Source organism: Chelonoidis abingdonii, chromosome 1 (genome assembly GCF_003597395.2).
Source record: "Chelonoidis abingdonii isolate Lonesome George chromosome 1, CheloAbing_2.0, whole genome shotgun sequence".
In the NCBI taxonomy this organism is placed as follows: Eukaryota; Metazoa; Chordata; order Testudines; family Testudinidae; genus Chelonoidis; species Chelonoidis abingdonii.
The window spans coordinates 228,148,156-228,164,202 of NC_133769.1; the positions used below are offsets into that span (position 1 = coordinate 228,148,156).

Consider the following 16,047-nt stretch of genomic DNA (forward strand, 5'->3'; position numbering starts at 1 on the left):
AAAGCTTGTTTACTCACAGCCGAGGAAAACAAAAAGACCCAGAACAAAGCCAAAAACCTCCAGAGGTTCCCACCCTTACTCTTGAAAATCCGGTTTCCTGATTGGTCCTCTGGTCAGGTGTTTGGTTCCCTTTGTAACCCTTTACAGTAAAAGAAAATTAACCCTTACCTTACCTATCTACTTATGACAAACTTGGGTCGACTTATAGTGGTGTCTAAACCGTGCTATTTTGATGGGAGACACTCTCCTGTCAACATAGCTTCCATCTCTTGGGGAGGTGGAGTGTAGACATCATCAAAAAAGCACTCTCCTATTGACTTAGCATGTCTTCGCCAGATCCACTTAATTGACACTGCTGCATCCATCGCAGTGGTGCTGACTTAGTTGGTAGTGTAGACTGGCCATATATAGTTGCTGCTAGATATTTTGAAATAAATTACCAAAATAACTGAAACTAGTGTGATTGTATAGTATTATTTTGACAAATAAAATATGCAGAATTTTGCAGAATTGTAAAATATTGTGTGCAGAGTTTTTAATTTTTTTATGAGAATTCCCTCAGGAGTATCGTGTACGAGAATTACAAAACCATACATCAAGGCCAGTCTGAGACAGTTGCTTCCCCCCTAAATTTCAGGAGGCAATTCAGATTTCCCACCTCATTTTTTAGAACTGGGTTTGTTTCTGCCTACCTCTCATACACCACATCTTTACATCCCTTACTCTGGTTATCCACATAGAACTTCTCTCTATCCTTCAGTGCAGCCTTCCTTCAGCTGATGTAAGAGTCTTCTCTGTACTCTGCCATGTGAAACAGCCTTCCTATGTCTTTCTGGCTAATTGACTCTTCAACTATTTTCATATCTCATCTGAGCACACATCTTTTCTCCCTTGCCTATACTCTTATTCTTTTCATCTTCTAGATTTTAATTTCAACTTTGAAACTATATTGTTTAATTGGGATTATTGTACAAAAATGTGATTATAAAATAAAGAAACGTAGTACTGAACTGTCTCATGTCTCTCCTCCCAAATATTCTTAGAACCGTTTACAATTGTGGGACTGATGTACGAAACACATATTCCACTGTGCACTGTTTGAGGCACATTACTTCACTTCTACTCCTCTTCCCCATAAATTCACACACAGTGCACTCTTCCTACAGTGCACTCACATTTCCTTGGGTACTTTAAAATTAAGCAGTTTTGTCATTTGAAGGAATCATACATAGTTTGCAGTGGTGAGATTAATGTTGTGTGCAACTCTTTTCCTATCCAATGCTTTTGTATAGGATTTGTCTCCATCCATTAGCAACTGGAGACAAGATTGCTGTCACTCATGGAGCTGTATAACCTAGAAACTCTCCGTTAACAGTAGTCATTTTTGCTTTCTGCTGCATGCATTGACCAATTGAGGATTTACAGAAGGGTCCTCTGCCATAACAGAAATCAGGCAATGACAGTCCTAGTCGCTGCAATTTAAGGAAAGGGAGTTATGTCCTGCAACTACAGGCCCCTTAGTACAGTCGGATCCACTACTTCGTCTGGTAGATGCAAAAACTCTGGAGTTTCAACTGGATTCTCTCTCTTTGTCCATTGAGCTACTTCTCCAGAAGGTCAGTGACACTTCTGCTTTTAGGCATAGATTTGGTTCTCTCAAAGCAGTCAGTCTCCCATCTTGACTTGCCATAGTTAGGGCTGGTCTACACTACTTAACGTAGGTCAACCTACAGCCACCACAGTACTTTAATTGGCTATTGCTGTCCACACTACCCTCCTTCTGTCGGTGGTGTGCTTGCACTGACTGAAGGAGGGGCGCTGACAGCCAAATAGGGTTCACAGCAGAAGCCCCACACCCGCCCCAAGGTCACAGCTTGAGCTGTGAGCCTGTCATTGGCTCAAGGAGCCTACCAGCAGTGAAACTGAAATTCTTGTAAATTTCACAGCTGCCTGCAACTCAGAGCAGTAACCCAGGCTCACAGCTGGAGGCCTGAAATTGACAAGAATATCAATTTCACTGCATAGGCTCTGTGCTGTAAAATTGAGCCCCATGCCAGGCTCATAACTTGGGCTGCCACCCCAGGGGTAGGGGGTTGGGGCTCCAGCTGTGAGCCCAGCACCAGGATCAGCTTCACAGCAGAGAGCCTACCAGCAGTGAAATTGATATTTTTGTCAATTTCACATTTCCAGCTGCAAGCCCTGCTGCTGCTCTGAGCCACAGTTGTGAAATTGACAAGAATGACAGCCAACAGCTGAAGCAAGTAATGCAGCATCTATATAGACACTGCATCGCTCTAACTACGCCAACGTAAGTGCTATGCCTCTCATGGAGATGAAGTCATGTTGGTTTAACAGACCACTTACTTCGGTGGAAGCAGCATTCTAGTGTAGACACTAATATAATTATGTTGATGTAAGCTGCCTTACGTTGACCTAATTCTGTAGTGTAGACCAAGCCTCACATTCTAGTTTGAGGAGCTCTCTTGGATGATTATCTATTTAAAAAGTAATTTTTAATCTTTCAGTATAATCCCAACACATCTGGTCTCCTGGTCTGTGGCCTGCAATAGCTCTCTTGTGCTACAAGTCCACTTGGTTGTCCTTCAGCAGCCATCAGGCAGCAGCACCCTGCTCTTTACTGTCTATCGCCCAACTGCTGTTCAGCCATGAATGGAAATATCATCTTGTAGAATGAGTGCAGTAAAAGGCACTGCATAGAAAGTGCACATGCGAGGATGTAACTGCTAGAGGTTCATGATCACCAGAGGAGTAGCTGATGATCAAGCACCATCATCACCAGTCAACTGATCTTTTTCATAATGTGTACTACAATACTGAAGAGCCAATAGAGAAAGAAGAGATTTTCTCCAACTTCTCCTGTGCAGGAGGAGATGGGAAATTTGGTAACTTAGTAAGGACTTGATTTAATGGTGTGATATGAGGTAGTGGGGAGGTGGCACTTTCCTGCAAGTAGCTTGGCTGATGGCACCTTTCCCTCAGAATAGAGGGAAGTTGGATACCCTCTTGTAGTCTGTGTTGTGGATCCTTGTGGAAGTGTAGAGGAATGGAAGAAACTTTGGGATGTGATGGGGAGACAAGTTATGGGAGGGGGGAAAGGAAATTTCATCTTTCTTTGTATAGATGCAGACGTGTATTTCAAGTAGGTGTTTGTGCACCCCGCCCGCCAGAGCCTTTTACCTAGCAGTATCCCTAGAGGGGTGGCCCTTACTCCTTTAGCCCCTCCGTTGGCTATATGAGACAGCACTCCTCAAACCCCGACTTTTCCCCCACCCGCCAGTTCCTTCTCACCGTCCGTCACCTAGAGTCAGAGCTGTGGATGGCTATTATTTCATAACTTTGCACTTCGTCCTCTTAGCCTAATTTTATTGTATATAGTCTAGTTAGTGTTAGAGTAAAAGTTCTAGACTATAGTGTAGTGGTAGTGCTCTCTGGTGACGCCCTCACCAGCGTTCAAGCATTGCCCTTCATGTGAAGTGGCAATTCCTAACAGTGACCCTACAGGAGGTGCTTGCTCTGCCTTGGCAAAGTCCCCCTTCAAGTGTGCTGTTCAATCTGTAGATCATTTTAAAAGATGACTCAGATGGCCTGAGACCTTCCCCTCAAGCAGCACCTGTTTGAACAAGCCCTGAAGCCTGACTTGGTACCAAGTCCTTTCTCAGGCCACAGATCGCCCTCCAGTTCGGAAAGTGCTACTGCCTTCCACTGCTGGTCAGGGGCCTTCAGCGTGCTGGAGCTTAGGGTCATCCACAGTGCACGTCATGCTTTCCAGGACTGCAGCAGGCATTCAGTGGTTCACGTACTCACCGACAATACTGCCCCGATGTACTATGTGAACAAACAAGGGAGAGCCCACTCCAGATCATTCTTCCTATAGGCAATCAACCGTGCAATTCTGCGTCAAAGAGGCCATCACCCTGGTAGCTGTCCACTTACCAGGAGTCCAGAATCGCCTCACAGATCATATCAGGTTTTTCTCTCCAAACCACAAATGATCCCTGAAGTTAGAGACCCCACATTGTGAAAATCATCCAAAGGACAGCTCCACAATCAACCTCTTTGCAATGAGGGAAAATAGGAAGTGTCATCTGTTCTGCTCTCAGAAGGGGCTCAGCTCAGGCTCCCTCTCTGACGCTTTCCTCTGCAACTGGCAGTTGACTCTGCTGTACTCTTTCCCTCCTATCCTGATCATTCCCCATGTCATCACCAAGCTCAAGGCAGATCGAACCAGGCTTATCCTGATTGCCCTGACATGGCCAAAGCAGTGCTGGTTCTTGCCCTTTCAGTTCAGCCTCCCATACTGCTGCTACTTCTCCTTCCTGACCTCACACATGACTGCGGCTGCACTCTGCATCCGGCGATCAGCTCCCTTCACCTTACAGAGTGGCTGCTGCGTGACTGAACAAGGAGGAAGAGCACTGCTCAAGGCTGTCCAACAGGTCCTATTTAACAGTAAGAACCCTTCCGCTAGAATGCCCTACTTGGCAAAGTAAGAGATTTTCTGTGTGGTCCTTGGCCCATGGAACCCATCCAGTGGAGACTTTTCTATCCAGGATATCTTGGATTACCTGCTATACCTTCAGGAATTTGACTTAACACTCAGTTCTCTGAGTACACTTGGCAGCAATATTGGCATTTCATCCACTTATCCAAGGGAAATCGGCTTTCTCCAATGCAGTGGTAATGAGATTTCTGAAAGGAGTGCTCTCCCTGCATCTTCCAGTCCAAAAGCCAGTCCCCTTGTTGGGATCTGAACATGGTCTTAGCAGCTCTAACAGGGACTCCATTCGAGCCCCTTGCTTCCTGACCACTGCCCCTCTTGTCTCATAAAACAGCATTCTTGATAGCCATTACTGTGCAAGGAGAGGGTGAGAGTTACAGGCCCTGATAGCTGGACCTCCTTACAGTTCTCCAAGGACAAGGTTACACTCCGGCCACATCTGAAGCTTGTATCCAAGGTGGTCTCTCAGTTTCATTTGAACCAAAGTGTGTACTTGCCTGTATTTTTCCCTAAGCCGCATTCTTCCCTGGAGGAACAACGCCTCCATACGTTAGATGATAGACGCTGTCTAGCCCAGTGGTTCTCAACCTTTTTACCATTGTGGGACGCATCCAATGCTACCTGTATGGCCCTGAGAATGTCACATTGGCCGCAGCTCTGTGCTGATTGGGCCATAGGTTGAGAACCACTAGTCTAGCTTTTTTTGAACAGGACTGAACAGTTTCGTGCTTCATGTCGCCTGTTCCTATCATATGCGGACCTCATGAAGGGTCAAGCAGTCTCTGTACAGACTGTCTCTAGATGGATAACATCTTGTATCAAGACTGCGTATGAGACAGTGTCGGCTACACCATTTCAGCAGATATGGGCACATTCAGTGAGAGTCAGGCAACGTTGGTGACGTTCCTCAATGACATTTCCATATTGGACATTTGTAGGGTGGCCACATAGTCATCCGTACATACATTTACAGACCATTACATGATCTCTGCTTCTTCCAGAGCAGACGTTAATGTCGGAAGAGCGGTCCTTACTCAGGTAACCTCCGAAACCCACCTACAGATGGAAGTACTGCTTGCTAGTCACCTACTTGGAATATACATCTGCATCTCCTCAAAGAAAAGAAACTGTTACTTACTGTATCTGTGGTTCTTTGAGATGTGATGCAGACATGTATTCCATGACCCATCCTCAATCCCTTCTGTATCAGTCTTCCCCTGGACATTTCGTACAAAGGAACTGAGTGGGGTCTGGCAGCACTGCCTCATATAGCCAGGGGAGGGGCTAAAGGCATGAGGTCCAAGCACCGCCCCTCTACAGGTACTACTAGACAAAAGTCTCCCGTGAGCAGGGCGCATACTCCCCTATTTGGAATACACATCTGCATCACATCTCAAAGAACCATAGTTACAGTAGGTAACGGATCCCAGTCTCTTACACCATGCCCATCACCACAGTATCTGGTGAAAAAGGAGGGTACAGATTGAGGTATGATAGATGTGTGTGCGCCATTAGATGTGGAGAAGAAAGGTAGTGTGAGGAGCTTGCGATAGTGTGAGAAAATAGAAGTACAGAAAAGGCAAAACCAAAAACTCAGAAGGAGAACAAGAAGAGATGCAAGAAAAGTTGACTTGAATTAGGGTAATAAATCCCCCCCCCTAAAAAATTCCCAGGTCTGTGTTGTGTCAGGAAAATTACCATAAGGGGGCAGTAAGGATGACTCTAAAATAGAGGGCTAAATACTATTTGTCTTCACATCTTTCCTTTTCCTGTCATGTATTCCAGCTTTTCATTTTAAAAATAAGGCAGGACTTGACAAACTGGTGAAATGAGGGGAAAAAGAATTGGACACATATATGACAAATGGTCTCTTTCCAAACTCTGATCATTGTGGGTATCAGGACATCCACTATTATACCAGATACTGCTTTTTCTTGCCACCTACTTGTTTGCCTCTCTGCCTTGAGGGGAGCATTCAGTGTTTTTCTAATGGTCTCAGGATATGTCCTACTTGTGTCTTCTAACTCAGCAGTTCCTGCCTGCAGTATTACATGGATATTTAAATTGCATCCCAAATTTTGGCCATTTTCTTAGATCAGAGTTCCTCCCAGGACTGCTTTTCTCTTTGTGAAGGAGACTGGCTTACTTGCCACAGACTGGTAACAGTTGATTACAAAAAACAACTAATTGTAAGCCTTTTCATCAGCACCTACTTTCCTTCCTTCCTACTACCTTGGCCTCTTATGTTCCTGGTCCAGTACTTGAAATATTACACTGCTGGAATAGGGAAGTTTGAGGTTATATGTCTACATGATTGACAGCACTTTATTTTGGTTCTGATGTCTGAAGCCAAATTATCAATGGTGTTAACTTGCCTGATGTGGTTAGAGTGAAGGACTAGAAAAAAAGTAAATGGTTGATTCTTGCCTAAAAACACGTGTATGCTATTAATGTGTTTTTGTTGTATAGAGCCAAACTTGGAATGCCCCAATTTTTAAGTCCTGAAGCACAGAGTCTTCTCCGAATGCTCTTCAAACGAAACCCTGCAAACAGATTAGGTAAAATACTCAGACAAAAATAATTATTTCCGCTAGTAGTTCTTCACAGTAAATAAATTATTCACAGCGTTTTTTTCCTTTTTTTTTTTTTTATGTTAGGGGCAGGTCCAGATGGAGTTGAAGAAATTAAGAGGCATTTATTTTTCTCCACAATAGACTGGAATGTGAGTACTTTAGTAAAAGAGCTTCTTTATAAGGAAATTATAATGGTTATAATTATTTTTAATTCACTTTCACCACGACTTCTCTTTAGAAATTATACAGAAGAGAAATTCATCCGCCTTTTAAACCTGCAACTGGTAGGCCAGAGGATACATTTTATTTTGATCCTGAATTTACAGCAAAAACACCGAAAGGTGAGAGAATAATTAACTGTAATTTAAGTATTCAAAAGTAGGAAAAACTTTCAGCCATTTTAATTTTCATAAATTGTCTTCTATCTGGTTAGATTTGACTGACTATATTATATGAAAGATTTTATATAAGCCTGTAGGTGATATGAACTGCACTTCATTACTTGTGCATTTGTATATTCATAGATTCATAGGTCAGAAGGGACCAATATGATCATCTAGTCTGACCTCCTGCACAAAGCAGGCCACAGAACCCTACCCATCCACTTTTATACCAACCCCTAACACATGACTGAGTTATTGAAGTCCTCAAAATTGTGGTTTGAAGACCTCAAGCTGCAGAGAATCCACCAGCAACGACCATGCCCCACACTGCAGAGGAAGGCGAACTCCAGGGCCCGCCAATACGCCCTGGAGGAAATTTTCTTCGACCCAAATTGGCGATCAGCTTATCCTGAGCATGTGGGCAAAGCCACAGCCAGCACCAGGAAAGATTCTCTGCAGTAACTCAGATCCCATCCCATCCACATCCCTCACAGACCATTGATGAGAACTTATTGCTGTATCCGAGCTCAGTTTGCCAAATAATTCCATCGATCATTGATCACTACTCATATACTTATCAAGACTTAGTACTCTTAAACAGATAAGTCTTTTGCCTCCCATATTCCTCGGAAGGCTTTTCCAGACTTCACTCCCTACTATGTTAGTACTTCATCTAATCCAATTATCGTCTAACACCTTGCCTATCATCTTCTGTACCATTCGTCCTTGTGACATTAGTCTAAGCTTAATAATTCCTCTCCTCCTACGTTATCCCCGGATATATTTTACAGAGCAAGCTATCCCCGCGTTCTTTTGGTAGCTAACAAGCAGCTCTTGAGTTTCCTTTATAAGGCAGAGTTTTCATTCTGGATATCCTGACTAGCCCGTTGTGACTTGTTCCTTTGAATTCCTCTTCTCTAATGGACACCAGAATGCACACAGTATCAAGTGGGTCTACCCAGCCCTTAATAACGGTCTACACTCTTCTATCCTTGCTGGAATACTCGCCTGATGCACCCTAAACCGCATTTGCTTTTTTAACGGCCATATCGCATTGGCGCTCATGACATCCGCTATCACCAATACCCCAAGGTTCTCCTCCTCTGTCGTTCAACTGATGCGTCCCCAACATATCTTAAATTCTTATTATTAATCCTAAGTGCATGACCTTGCACTTTTCACTATTATATTTCATCCTATTACTATACTCCCAGTTTACAAGGTGGTCCAGATCTTCTCTTAGTATCCCGGTCCTTCTCCGTGTTAGCAATACCCCCAGCTTTGTATCATCCGCAAACTTTATTAGCACTTCCCGCTCTTTGTGAAGGTCAGTAATAAAAGGTTAAATAGATCGGGCCCAAAACCAATCCTTGGGACTCCACTAGTAACCTCCTTCCAGCCCTGACAGTCACCCTTCAGTACGACCCGCTGGACTCTCCCCTTTAACCAGTTCCTTTCCCCTACCAATGACTTTCATATTCTCCCTCTGTTCCAATTTAACTAACAGTTCCCCATGCGGAACCGTGTCAAACGCCTTACTGAAATCGAGGTAAATTAGATCTACCGCATTTCCTTTGTCTATGTAATTAACAATCTCCAAACCGGTTTATAGTGTAAATTCTTTCCAGTGTTAAAACTATGGTTTTATGCTCATTTTATTCAGTGCATATTAGGAATACTGATTACTTAGTGCTTTGGGATTTTTTGAATAAATTGGAAAAGTCTTCCTCAAGACATTTGTTCTGTTTTTCAGATTCACCAGGTATTCCACCCAGTGCTAATGCACATCAGCTTTTTCGAGGATTCAGTTTCGTTGCTATTGCATCAGATGATGAAAGCCAGGCAATGCAGACTGTTGGGGTTCATTCAATTGTTCAGGTGAGTGCAATTACTGAAGAATAAACATAATGAATGAAAACAAATTATTTAAAAATGAGTTGTCCTTTGCATAAAATAAGATGTAGTTTTATGTCATGCCTTTCATAAATAAGATACCTGAAAACACTTTATAATAATTAGACTGATATTAATAGTACTGTATGACTGGGGTTTATCCTCTGTTGTTCTTTGTAAAGCGTCATGAAAACTTCATCAACTAAAGACAAGAAAAATACACCTCAAATTATTTTATCCAAAGAACAGGACCTCTGACAGTGCAGAACCTACTGCTTCTATACATTGGGTGTGATCAGGCATGGGGTTTGACCCCTGAAAAGCAAGCAGTTTAGATCTGAGCCATAATGACTGCTCAAATATCTGAATAATCCAGGCTTAACATTTTGAAAACATTTTACATTTTCTTTATAAAGTCAATCTTTTTTTTAAAAAAAAATTGCATGTAAATCATTTTCTTCTGTGTTCATAGGATAAACGTTGGGTTCATACTATGCAGGAAAACCCTTCTGAAATATGACTTGAAACTAGAATGTAGAGATGGTTTGGATTGCCATTTATTTTAAATCCTGTCAATTATGAGTATAGAGATGATCCCTTCCCTTCCTCCCTCTGCATGCACGTGCGTGGATACACGTGCACGCACACACTCTTTAAAAAATATGTAAAGAATTATGCCAGTCTAAAATACTTCTTGAACACTTTACATGTTGTCTGACAACTAACCTAGTGTGTCAGGGTGCACAGGAATTTTTGGTTTCCTAATAGAATTGGGAGAACTGATTAAACACAGACTCTCTCACATTAATGATTGTGACGTTATTACTTCTGAAAGTAGTTCACTTGGCCTGTTAGCTGAAAAATGCTTGCTGTTTCTATATGCTCTGTTGTTGCTACAGCATATTTTGAACAATGAAAAGCTCTGGTTAGAGACATCATTCCATGATCTGGGGAAGGACAACATGAAGCTGGAGTTAGGGGAGAAGTATGCATCATGCTCCTTTTTTAAAATTTAGATTTTATAAAGTTAGGATGGGACTGTATTTCATTGTCGGAGAGTGTGTGGAAAAAGGAGGGATATGAAGCAGTATGAGGTCCTGCGGCCAATAGTTATGGGGCCAGCCACATGGGAGAAATAGCAGATATGTTTGTAGGAAAAGAGGACTAAGTGGGTATAAAGGAAAGTGACAGGCTCAAGTGGGATTTTTAAGTAAAAATTTTATTTCTACCACCTACTTCCATTAATTTTTTCTTCACATATGTTTGGAAAATATACTTAATTGCTGAAAACTTTTCACTTTGTGTAGAAAGTTAACATACTAAAGATACAAAATGATATCATGTATGCTGCTTTCATAGACAATTTGCAACCATCTGAGAGTTCTTTAAAGTGATTGATCAAAATGTGGACACTTCTTGTGTTCTTTTCTAACTATATCTTTTTTACAACATCTAGAATCCTCATAATAAGTTTATTTGCGCACACTATATACTTCCAGTGTTTAGTGGAGAGGATTTATGGATATTCATGTACCCATCGAATCATATAAATAGACTGCAGGGCCAGATCATCTAGTCTTACTTGCAAGGTTATAGAATTTCCCCAAATAATTCCTAGTGCATACCTTTTTGAAAAACATCCAATCTTGATTTAAAAGTTGTCAGTGTTGGAGAATCCACCATGACTGTTGGTAAATTGTTCCAATTCAGACAACAGTTTGAATTTTAAACTGACAATGTCCCTTTAATTTATCTTTCTCAAGGGATTTTGATGCAAGTATGAAAATCACCACATAAACTATAGCTACATTTGGTATATTTGGTTGGCTCATACATGGACAATGACTTGATTTTCATAAACCATCATTTCCTTAATTTGCTTCAGAAAAAACTTGTGGAATTTGCCCATATAAAGGGTGTACGCTGTCAAGAAACTTAAACTGAAGAGAGTGGAATATGGATTGGAAGAGATTTTCTTCAAAGGGAAACTAAAGAGGGTTGAGGGGAGGAAAGAGAAGAAAACATTCATTATTTTCAGTAGCTGCAAATGTAATTTGTAAAGTTTAAAATCATTTTTAATTGGGATAAATTCAGAGGGGGCTGAGCAAATAGGAGCAGGCACTATACAAATTGTCATTGACTAGCTCCTGTGTATCCTCAACTGCTGTTGATTTTAGATGTGTTGTAACCACTTGCCAAATCCATTTAAGTCTGTTTTCTGGCAAAGACAGCTTCACAGAAAACTTTTAAAAATAAAGTCAATCTTAAAACCTGTTTGCTATATTGGTGTGGTGGGGAGTTTAATAGAGTTGGGGCCATGTAGCCTCTTGGAGTTTATGCTGCTTATTGCCCTTCAGTCCTGAATCTCCTCCAGCAGTTTTTCTGCAACTTCTGCTGTGTTCTCTTTTCTTTGCACAAACTTGCAGATGGAGTTCTCTGTACTGCTTCCTCTTCTTGTAAACATTTCTCAAAACTTCTCTGCTCCCTTTCCTCTGTACCCCTTCAACCACTTCCTCATTCTTATTTCCCCTTTGCATGTGTGCAGGTTACCCAGATGGCTTCCTGCTAAAGTCAGGCATCCTTTGTACAAACTCCCCTACTGTTTCCCTGTATCAAAGTGCCATTTCCTTACCATGCAAAACAGGCTGACAATCACTCATTCTGCCTTTTATCCCTATACTCAGATGACACTTCTACCTCCATTCCTACTGATGCCTGCAATTCCCACTGAATTTGATTGTATTCACTGTGTCTAAATTTCTCATACTGAGCACTGCACTTGCAAAAACAAACAAACAAACAAAAAACACCTTATTTTACCATTCATATTTTGGCAGATGAGACCAGAAAAAATGGTATTTATTAAGATTAATGGGAAGACTTCTGATCTGTTTTCTGTTTCATATTATTTGTTTACATTAATAGAGCAGGAATCCCAAATATAGACTTGTCATAGAACAATATGCTATAAATGGATGGGATTTATATGATTTATAATATATCTTATTCAAACAGATGGTTATGGGATTTTGAAAAGATTTTGACTTAACAAGATTGTCAATTAAAAAAACTATAGGGAACAAATGTTTCTAGTTCCAATTGATTTGTAATGTAGATGATGATGTATATTTTTAAAGTAATCATCAATTAATAATATTATTTTGGTAGCAGTTGCACAGGAACAGCATTCAGTTTACTGATGGATATGAAGTAAAAGAAGACATTGGGGTTGGTTCTTATTCTATCTGCAAGAGATGTATACATAAAGCTACAAATATGGAATATGCAGTTAAGGTAAACGCTGTTTAAAAAACTCTTAATTGCTAACAAAATCATATTTTCAGAATTTACAGTCTCATAGGTCAATGTTGCCTTAAATTTAACTACCACAAACAAAATAGCAAATTGTTTTCTTAAATGAATAGAAAAAAATTGTGAATGCAAATGTCACATTCATTAAATGTCATGTTGCTATTTTATTTTTTTAAGTGTTCCCCATGAAACTCCTATCTAACTCCTATTACATGCATGCTTCTGGGAGAGAATATACGCCAAAGAGACTGCATTACTAAGCAGCATTATTAAGTATATTATTACTAAGCATTATATACAAAAATGACAATGATTAGATTAACTTAAATGTAATTGTTTCTTTTTGTTCCAAAGTAGATATATAGATGATCACTAAAGCCCTGTTCCTAGCTGTGCTGGTTGTGTAGATTAGTACCATTGCCATTTTTTTTTCCCAAAGGGAACCTCAACTCTGCATTTCCTTGCTTTCTGTTGGTTTAAATCATTAATACTTTAACAAGGTTTTTAATGTATGCTTAAAAGCACTAAGGGAAGCTAAGTGAATCAGATCTAAATTTCAGAAATGTTACAATAATGAATAAAGGGCAATAAAATTTGCCTTGCTGATGGGGGAAATCTGTGTAAATGGCAAAGCAGGAACAGAGTTTGGCAAACTTTTTAAAAATCTGTTATATTTTGACACAATTTACCTTTTAGAACTATAGAACCATTCAGACATATGGACAGAATTGTTCAGTTTGGTTTCACACTCATATAGTCTGATATACAGGCTACTCACAAGGAACCCTTGAATTCCAACGGAGGTATTTGTTTACTTGCCAGCAGTCTGGTTTTAGTCATAAACTAGATATGTTTTCTGTAAAATAAGATGCAAGATGTATTTGGGGGGGGGGGGGGGTAAGTATGTAAACAAATTATCTTTCATAATTTGAATGCACTGAATCTGAAATAAATGATTACCAAGCTGAATTTTAATTATTTCACTTTCTAAATTAAGTTCAAAATTTAAGTAAAATTTGGGGAAAAAAGTATTTTTTCCTGTGGTTTTTATTCCAGTAAAAACAGCTACTATATTTCCTGCACATTGTTTAAAAAAACATAATTTAACAGTTCCTACATGTGCTGACGGACTCCTTGCATTTAAAGGCCCCAGTGCAGCATTTCTGCTGCAATAGCATTGTGATATGCACCCTTTGAAACATCCACTGGTAGCAATTTCTGCACAGCTGTCAGGGATTCACTACAGTGACATTAGCCTGGGAACCAGTTCTCCACTGTCTTTGGTCCAACCCATATTCTCTGATGAGAGTAGTGTGGGATTGTTGCAGTTCGCCTGACTCTACTTGAAAGTGAGCTCTTTGGATGTTGCAGAGCAATGCATTGCTTGTTAGGGTCCATGCCTCTAGTGATTGACACTTGGAGAACAATATCACTGTGCCTTGTTGCAGCTCTCCCCATCAGATAAATTGTACATGTTGCAGATCAGTTTTTCTGCTGAAATGATTGATTCATTTTGGGGATCATCCTTCTCTCAATTTCTTTGAAGTCCATGTTTTTCCATGGATACTGTCCAAGCAGTTTTCTTGCTGTGGCCAGCAATATGGGAAAGAATATCACAGCCTGTCAGAACATGGAAGGAGAATATTGTTTCTGTATCTGCTTGAGGAAACACAGGCAAAAGCTTCTGTTAAATAGTATGCACAGGACTGTTTTTTGAGTTTTTTTGGTGTTCCAGCCTTCATCCACAACTTGCTGCAAGGCATTTTGTGCCACTAACAGAAGAAGAACATCAGTCTTGTGTTGATGTGTGGTTAGAACCTTCCACAACCCAGTTACCTCTGTAGAACTCTTCAGGTACTTCCAGAGGGGGCTGGTACATTTCTGCTAAGTACACAGAGCCCCATCAATCGTAATTTGTGTGTTCATATTGGTGAAAGAACAGAAGCATTCTTTTGAAGGCATACAGATGAAGCTCCCAAATTCCATCTCATTGAGCTCTGAGGCAGAGGAGGAAGATACACACATGCTACCACCAGTACTGCAAATTGGTATGGTTGTCCATGTTGCTCACACAAATGATAGCATCTTGTCACAGAAACTTGCAGATGACAGAATAGACACTAGGTTATTGCAGTCTTCCTTAGCGTCAGATTTTGCAACATCCAGGAGCTTCTCTCTGAGTTTCTTGTTGTGTTGCTATAGATAGCTCAGAAGTTGTGGTAGTAAGAGTTGCCACACTGCCGTGTAGAGTGATCTTGTAAGCATGAGTGGCTTTTGCATAATTTTTACCAGAAATTACATGCTCTGTCATTTGTCTACCTGAAATTCCATTTTCGGTCTACATGCTCAACAGTCCAGAATCCTGTATATGCTGCCCCAACATTTTTAGGAAGTTCTCTGATATATGTAGACCTCCTAAGCATGTAATCAGGATATCCTTACATTCTGGTAAAGTCCATTTTAGGTCCATCAGAGCAGGGAAGAGTGCTTGATCAACATGTTTCTGTTGAAAATAATTAGGGCTGTCGATTAATTGCAATTAATTCACGCAATTAACTAAAAAAATTAATCGCCATTAAAAAAATTAATTGTGATTAATCACACTGTTAAACAATAAAATACCAACTGAAATTTATTAAATATTTTGTATGTTTTTCTACATTTTCAAATATATCTATTTCAATTACAACACAGAATACAAAGTGTACAGTGCTCACTTTGTTGTTTTTATTAGAAATATTTGCACTGTAAAAATGATAAAAGAAATCATATTTTTCAATTCACCTCATACAAGTACTGTAGTGCAATCTCTTTATCATGAAAGTGCAACTTACAAATGTAGGTTTTTTGTTACATAACTGCACTCAAAAACAAAACAATGTAAAACTTTAGAGCCTACAAGTCCACTCAGTCCTACTTCTTGTTCAGCCATTTGCTAAGAGAAATAAGTCTGTTTACCTTCATCGGAGATAACGTTGCCCACTCCTAATTACATTGTCACCTGAAAGTGAGAAGAGGCATTCACGTGACACTGTTGTAGCAGGCGTCACAAGAGATTTATGTGCCAGATACACTTAAGATTCATATGCCTCTTCATCCTTCGGCCATCGTTCCAGAGGACATGCTTCCATGCCAATGACGCTTGTTAAAAAAACAATGCAGTAATTACATTTGTGATTGAACTCCTTGGGGGAGAATTGTATGTCTCCTGCTCTGTTTTACCCGCATTCTGCCATATATTTCATGTACTGGGACATCATCCGAGACTGCTACAACATGTTGTTTTAAGAACACTTTCACTGCAAATTTGACAAAATGCAAAGATACCAATGTGAAATTTCTAAAGATAGCTACAGCACTCTACCCA

At 40.4% G+C, this 16,047-nt stretch overlaps 1 protein-coding gene across 2 annotated transcripts in view; it reads left to right on the forward strand.

The window, feature by feature from the left end:
- Positions 1-16,047, forward strand: part of RPS6KA3 (ribosomal protein S6 kinase A3) — a 134,171-nt gene that overhangs the window by 88,736 nt on the left and 29,388 nt on the right. The window contains exons 11-15 of one of the 2 annotated variants that reach the window (XM_075060045.1): positions 6,989-7,077; positions 7,177-7,241; positions 7,331-7,433; positions 9,229-9,353; positions 12,537-12,662. In XM_075060045.1, coding sequence (XP_074916146.1) covers positions 6,989-7,077; positions 7,177-7,241; positions 7,331-7,433; positions 9,229-9,353; positions 12,537-12,662 — 508 coding nt within the window. The remainder of the gene's footprint in view (positions 1-6,988; positions 7,078-7,176; positions 7,242-7,330; positions 7,434-9,228; positions 9,354-12,536; positions 12,663-16,047) is intronic. The other variant, XM_075060047.1, reaches the window with a different exon arrangement.